Source organism: Neoarius graeffei, chromosome 10, assembly GCF_027579695.1.
Source record: "Neoarius graeffei isolate fNeoGra1 chromosome 10, fNeoGra1.pri, whole genome shotgun sequence".
Taxonomy (NCBI): Eukaryota; Metazoa; Chordata; class Actinopteri; order Siluriformes; family Ariidae; genus Neoarius; species Neoarius graeffei.
This window is the reverse complement of record NC_083578.1, coordinates 2,483,832-2,491,878: the sequence shown is the minus strand read 5'-3', so window position 1 is coordinate 2,491,878 and position 8,047 is coordinate 2,483,832. Positions and strand designations below refer to the sequence as shown.

The following is an 8,047-nucleotide window of genomic DNA, read 5'->3' as shown; positions in this document are numbered from 1 at the left end:
TTAAACACATGCCAATCTCTCTCTCAAAGACATGCCCCACCCATCTGTTTCTCTCAGACGTGCCCACCTGTCTCTCTCAAAGACACGCCCATCTGTCTCTCCCAAAGACACACCCATCTGTCTCTCCCAAAGACATGCCCATCTGTCTCTCTCAAAGACACGCCCATCTGTCTCTCCCAAAGACATGTCCAACTGTTTCTCTCAAAGACACACCTCTCTCAAAGACACGCCCATCTATCTCTCTCACATGCCCATCTGTCTCTCTCAAAGACACATCCAGCTGTCTCTCCCTTTTGCATTATTTATTATTTGATAAAGCCTGGCTTTATGTGATTTGTAGCTTTTGTTTTGTGAAAGCGTGTTCGAACAGCTTTGCAAGTTTAGATTTGTAAGTTAATTCAGCTCTGTTTTTCCATCATTTCTATCAGCAAACACGACCACAACAGGTGACTTTCAGAGACAGTTGAAATTCCAGGACTAACCATACAAATGTTCTTGCTCTGAAGCTGAAGCAGTGGGGATCGTGTTTAGATCAGACTTTCTGAATTCGGAATACAATGGATTGCAGCATGTCATCACATCAGGACATCCCATAATCATGTGACTTTGGCTCCATCATTACAAAGAAAACAACAACAATGACAACAACAATGCAAACATGACTGCTATGTGAGAGTGTGATCTTCCTGCGAGATCTTACTGCAGCAAAACTATTCATTATAACAAGAAATGAAATGAAACAATTTCCAGAACCATCTCAGTCATGTCAGGAGATCTGTGTGATAATAACGAAAGAAGATGAAAAGAAAAGTAAATGCTAATTAATGAGAAAGTCAGGAGAAGTTGAAGAGTGAAGTGATACTCGAGGATAATCATCAAAACTCTCGATACTTTACAACGTCAAACCCTCATTGAATTTTCATCTGCAGAATTATAACTCACGCTGTTTACACTCTGAGCTCTCAGACACCTTAATAATTCAGTCTTCAGTGAAGGAAGGTGAGTTTATACTGAATCATTTGTTCAAAGTATCATCAGTACGCTGCCTGAATTAGCACAGTCACTGATGGGTGAGAAAGAAATCGTTTTATCCCACAGCACGCACTTCACTTCTGGAGCCTGAGTTCGCTGGAAGGGTGCCAATATTTCTGGAGTTGATTGTGTATATTGCATGTGAAATCTAAGCGTGGGTCGAATACACAACTATCAAACTCACTACACCTGAAATAAGTGCACTACATAGGGTAGATGACTGTCTCTCCTACACCCTACACCCTCTACAGTGCCCTACGGTAGATAGGGGATAAGACTGTAGCTCCTGCACCCTCTACAGTGCCCTAGATAGGGGATAAGATTGTAGCTCCTGCACCATACATTCTCTACAGTGCCTTCAATAGGGGATAAGACTGTAGCTCCTGCACCCTACACCCTCTACAGTGCCCTAGATAGGGGATAAGACTGTAGCTCCTGCACCCTACACCCTCTACAGTGCCCTAGATAGGGGATAAGATTGTAGCTCCTGCACCATACAGTCTCTAAAGTGCCTTCAATAGGGGATAAGACTGTAGCTCCTGCACCCTACACCCTCTACAGTGCCCTAGATAGGGGATAAGACTGTAGCTCCTGCACCCTACACCCTCTACAGTGCCCTAGATAGGGGATAAGACTGTAGCTCCTGCACCCTACACCCTCTACAGTGCCCTAGATAGGGGATAAGACTGTAGCTCCTGCACCCTACACCCTCTACAGTGCCCTAGATAGGGGATAAGACTGTAGCTCCTGCACCCTACACCCTCTACAGTGCCATAGATAGGGGATAAGACTGTAGCTCCTGCACCCTCTACAGCGCCCTAGATAGGGGATAAGATGGTAGCTCCTGCACCCTACACCCTCTCCAGTGCCCTAGATAGGGGATAAGATTGTAGCTCCTGCACACTACACCCTCTATAGTGCCCTGGATAGGGGATAAGATTGTAGCTCCTACACCCGCTATAGTGCCCTGGATAGGGGATAAGATTGTAGCTCCTGCACACTATACCCTCTGTAGTGCCCTAGATAGGGGATAAGATTGTAGCTCCTACACCCGCAATAGTGCCCTAGATAGGGGATAAGACTGTAGCTCCTGCACCCTACACCCTCTACAGTGCCATAGATAGGGGATAAGACTGTAGCTCCTGCACCCTCTACAGCGCCCTAGATAGGGGATAAGATGGTAGCTCCTGCACCCTCTATAGTGCCATGGATAGGGGATAAGATTGTAGCTCCTACACCCGCAATAGTGCCCTAGATAGGGGATAAGACTGTAGCTCCTGCACCCTACACCCTCTAAAGTGCCCTAGATAGGGGATAAGATTGTAGCTCCTGCACCCTACACCCTCTAAAGTGCCCTAGATAGGGGATAAGATTGTAGCTCCTGCACCCTACACCCTCTAAAGTGCCCTAGATAGAGGATAAGATTGTAGCTCCTGCACCCTACACCCTCTTTAGTGCACTGCATACGCGATAAAATCATGAAGACTGAGTTGTTGGTCCCTGACTGAAGCGCTGGAGTGAAGGGCCGCATGTAGTGCACTTTATGCTCGTTTGGGATGAAGCCAGTCCCTCCTTCAGAGGGAAGCGCGCGCGCGCACAGATCAGCCCTCCGCTGTGCGCGCGCCTCTGGAGCGGAGTTGCGGGTGCGGCGGTGAGAGAGTGGCGGCTCCGCGCTCGCGCTTCAGTCTACAACTGCGATTATTATTATTATTATTATTATTATTATTAATGAACGGAATTATTTTTGGTTGTTTGTATTTCTGCTGCCGGTGTGTGTGATGTGAAGGGGTTCGGAGCGCGCGCGGGTCATGTCCTGCCCTGTGGTGCGGATCGCGGCTCTTCATCCTCGGCATGCTGGGGATCCGAACCCGGGACTCAACCCTGCACCCTCCTGCTGCTGCTCCTCATCCTCCTCTTCCTCTTAAACAGGAATAAATATTTACACCAAGAAATAAAACAGAGAAAAGTTTACATCTTTATGGATTTATTACAGCGGGGCATGATGATGATGATGATGATGATGATGATGATGATGATGATGATGATGAAGGCTGCGCGCGCGCTGGAGGCTCCTCGGGATTTTTAACATTTTCAGCGCAGTTTCCGCTTTGGGGGAATAAACTACACAGAGTAAAGAGCCGGTGTGTTGAGATTTTGGGGGAATAAACTACACAGAGTAAAGAGCCGGTGTGTTGAGATTTTGGGGGAATAAACTACACAGAGTAAAGAGCCGGTGTGTTGAGATTTTGGGGGAATAAACTACACAGAGTAAAGAGCCGGTGTGTTGAGATTTTGGGGGAATAAACTACACAGAGTAACATCCAGTGTGTTGAGATTTGTCTCGCGCTTCCATCATGCGTCTGTATCTGTGCAGCTTGCTGCTCCTGTTAGGTGAGTGAACTTCAGAAGGACTTCCATCACCAACACACACACACGTACACCATGAGGCGGATTAAACACGACGTGTGTGTGTGTGTGTGTGTGTGTGTGTGTGTGTGTGTGTGTGTTTTTGTATCTTGGAGACAAAAAAAAAAGTCCTCAGACAGAAGGAGAGGAAGGAGAGGAGAAGAAGGAGAGGAAGGAGAGGAGAAGAAGGAGAGGAAGGAGAGGAATCTGAGGAGAAGAAGGAGAGGAGAAGAAGGAGAGGAGAAGAAGGAGAGGAAGGAGAGGAGAAGAAGGAGAGGAAGGAGAGGAGAAGAAGGAGAGGAAGGAGAGGAATCTGTGAGAGGGTTTGACCTTGTGGGGACGTTCAGTAGGTCCCCATGAGGAAAACTTTAAAACAGAGAAACGGTTGGGTTTCAGTCCCTGAGCTGAAGGTCAGTGTGAGACTCAGATGGGGTTTATGAGCTGTTAATGATCAGGTCAGTGGAAGGAGCTCAGAAGGAGAGAAAAACAAACACGTGTGTGTGAAGTGATTTGAGAGGCACAGTGTAATGATCAAAGTCAAAAAAGTTAAACCACAGTGCACCTGAACATAGTGTGTGTGTGTGTGTGTGTGTGTGTGTGTGTGTGTGTCCATTTCCGTTCCCTTTCTGGTGTTTAATGCAGAGACAGTCTGAGTGAACACAACTGTGATCAAGGTCACCCTGCACACTGTAAACACATCGACTCCATACAGTGGAGAATTAACACTTACATTGGAACAGATTAGAGTGTTCATTCAACACTGACAGATTAGAGTGCTAATTCAACACTGTGAAGGATTAGTGTTAATTCAACACTATAGCTGATTAGAGTGTTAATTCAACACCAACAGATTAGAGTGTTAATTCAACACTGTAGCTGATTAGAGTGTTAATGCAACACTGACAGATTAGAGTGTTAATTCAACACTGACAGATTAGAGTGTTCATTCTACACTGCAGCTGATTAGAGTGTTAATTCAACAGTGATGGATTTGAGTGTTAATTAAACACTAACAGATTAGAGTGTTAATTCAACACTGTAGCTGATTAGAATGTTAATGCAACACTGACAGATTAAAGTGTTAATTCAACACTGACAGATTAGAGTGTTCATTCTACACTGCAGCTGATTAGAGTGTTAATTCAACACTGACAGTTTAGTGTTAATTCAACACTGTAGCTGATTAGAGTGTTAATGCAACACTGACAGATTAGAGTGATCATTCAACACTGACAGATTACAGTGTTAATTCAACACTGCATCTGATTAGAGTGTTAATTAAACACTGTAGCTGATTAGAGTGTTAATTCAACACTGACAGATTAGAGTGTTAATTCAACACTGACAGATTAGAGTGTTCATTCAACACTGACAGATTAGACTGTTCATTCAGCACTGCAGCTGATTAGAGTGTTAATTCAACACTGACAGATTAGAGTGTTAATTCAACACTGACAGATTAGACTGTTCATTCAACACTGACAGATTAGACTGTTCATTCAGCACTGCAGCTGATTAGAGTGTTAATTCAACACTGACAGATTAGAGTGTTAATTCAACACTGACAGATTAGACTGTTCATTCAACACTGTAGCTGATTAGTGTTAATTCAACACTGACCGTTTAGTGTTAATTCAACACTGTAGCTGATTAGAGTGTACATGCAACACTGACAGATTAGAGTGTTAATTCAACACTGACAGATTAGAGTGTTCATGCAACACTGTAGCTGATTAGAGTGTTAATGCAACACTGACAGATTAGAGTGTTAATTCAACACTGACAGATTAGAGTGTTCATTCAACACTGTAGCTGATTAGAGTGTTAATGCAACACTGACAGATTAGAGTGTTAATTCAACACTGACAGATTAGAGTGTTCATTCAAGACTGTAGCTGATTTGAGTGTTAATTCAACACTGACAAATTAGAGTGTTCATTCAACACTGCAGCTGATTAGAGTGTTAATTCAACACTGACAGTTTAGTGTTAATTCAACACTGTAGCTGATTAGAGTGTTAATGCAACACTGACAGATTAGTGTTAATTCAACACTGACAGATTAGAGTGTTCATTCAACACTGACAGATTAGACTGTTCATTCAACACTGTAGCTGACTAGAGTGTTAATTCAACACTAGCTGATTAGAGTGTTAATTCAACACTGTAGCTGATTAGAGTGTTCATTCAACACTGACAGATTAGAGTGTTCATTCAACACTGACAGATTACAGTGTTAATTCAACACTGCAGCTGATTAGAGTGTTAATTCAACACTGTAGCTGATTAGAGTGTTAATTCAACACTGACAGATTAGAGTGTTAATGCAACACTGACAGATTAGAGTGTTCATTCAACACGAACAGATTAGTGTTCATTCAACACTGACAGATTAGTGTTAATTCAACATTGACAGATTAGAGTGTTCATTCAACACTGACAGATTAGACTGTTCATTCAACACTGTAGCTGACTAGAGTGTTAATTCAACACTGTAGCTGATTAGAGTGTTAATTCAACACTGACAGTTGAGTGTTAATTCAACACTGTAGCTGATTAGAGTGTTAATTCAACACTGTAGCTGATTAGAGTGTTAATTCAACACTGACAGTTGAGAGTGTTAATTCAACACTGTAGCTGACTAGAGTGTTAATTCAACATTGTAGCTGATTAGTGTTAATTCAACACTGACAGATTAGAGTGTTAATGCAACACTGACAGTTTAGAGTGTTAATTCAACACTGTAGCTGATTAGAGTGTTAATTCAACACTGTAGCTGATTAGAGTGTTAATGCAACACTGACAGATTAGAGTGTTAATGCAACACTGACAGATTAGAGTGTTCATTCAAGATTGTAGCTGATTAGAGTGTTCATTCAACACTGTAGCTGATTAGAGTGTTAATTCAACACTGTAGCTGATTAGAGTGTTAATTCAACACTGTAGCTGATTAGAGTGTTAATGCAACACTGACAGATTAGAGTGTTAATGCAACACTGACAAATTAGAGTGTTCATTCAACACTGTAGCTGATTAGACTGTTATTGCAACACTGACAGATTAGAGTGTTAATTCAACACTGACAGATTAGAGTGTTCATTCAACACTGACAGATTAGACTGTTCATTCAACACTGTAGCTGACTAGAGTGTTAATTCAACACTGTAGCTGATTAGTGTTAATTCAACACTGATAGCTGAGAGTGTTAATTCAACACTGTAGCTGACTAGAGTGTTAACTCAACACTGTAGCTGATTAGTGTTAATTCAACACTGACAGATTAGAGTGTTAATTCAACACTGTAGCTGATTAGAGTGTTAATGCAACACTGATAGATTAGAGTGTTCATTCAACACGAACAGATTAGTGTTAATTCAACACTGACAGATTAGAGTGTTCATTCAACACTGACAGATTAGACTGTTCATTCAACACTGTAGCTGACTAGAGTGTTAATTCAACACTGTAGCTGATTAGAGTGTTAATTCAACACTGACAGTTGAGTGTTAATTCAACACTGTAGCTGATTAGAGTGTTAATTCAACACTGACAGTTGAGAGTGTTAATTCAACACTGTAGCTGACTAGAGTGTTAATTCAACACTGTAGCTGATTAGTGTTAATTCAACACTGACAGTTTAGAGTGTTAATTCAACACTGTAGCTGATTAGAGTGTTAATTCAACACTGTAGCTGATTAGAGTGTTAATGCAACACTGACAGATTAGAGTGTTAATTCAACACTGTAGCTGATTAGAGTGTTAATTCAACACTGTAGCTGATTAGAGTGTTAATGCAACACTGACAGATTAGAGTGTTAATGCAACACTGACAGTTTAGAGTGTTAATTCAACACTGTAGCTGATTAGAGTGTTAATTCAACACTGTAGCTGATTAGAGTGTTAATGCAACACTGACAGATTAGAGTGTTAATGCAACACTGACAGATTAGAGTGTTCATTCAAGATTGTAGCTGATTAGAGTGTTCATTCAACACTGATGGATTAGAGTGTTAATTCAACTTTCTCTTGTTGTCTTTCAACTCTCACCTTTCTTTCTCTTGTTGTCTCTTTCTCGTTTTCTGTCTCACTCTTTTGTCGTCTTTCTTTTTGTCTCTCTGCTTCTCTCTATCCTTTTAAGAGTCTATCTCAGTTGTCTCTATATCCATCTCTCTCTATTTATCCCTTTCCATGTCTGTCTCTTTCTGTCTATCTTTTTGTTTTACTCTGTCTGTCCGTCTGTTTGTCTTTCCTTCATAAAGACATCAAAGTATCACTTTTTCTAATTACTTCCTGTTTCATGTTGGAGGAAGATTCAGTGTAATGACCTCGTCATCCCCTGTTCTTTTCCTAATTCTTTCCTTTCTTTCTCTTTCAGAAACTGTAATGAGGCAGTGTTTATCATCACATCATATAAACTCCATCACGCCTGTCTCACTCTCTGTCTCTCTGTCTGTCTCTGACATTAATAAGCACTCAGGAAACCAAAAACAGAGACTGACTGTCTATCTCTCCCGTCTCTCTCCCTCTCTGTCCATCTGTCTCTATCTCTTTCTCAGTACTCACAGAAAAGTACATTCAGTCCCTCTCTCTCACTCTCTCTCTCTCTCTCT

General features: G+C 41.8%; 1 protein-coding gene across 2 annotated transcripts in view; it reads left to right on the top strand.

Moving 5' to 3' along the window:
- Positions 1-2,676: 2,676 nt before the first annotated feature.
- gfra2a (GDNF family receptor alpha 2a) overlaps positions 2,677-8,047 on the top strand; it is a 114,764-nt gene continuing 109,393 nt past the window's right edge. For both annotated transcript variants that reach the window (XM_060931093.1, XM_060931092.1), the window contains exon 1: positions 2,677-3,423. In XM_060931093.1, coding sequence (XP_060787076.1) covers positions 3,387-3,423 — 37 coding nt within the window. In that variant the 5' untranslated portion in view covers positions 2,677-3,386. The remainder of the gene's footprint in view (positions 3,424-8,047) is intronic.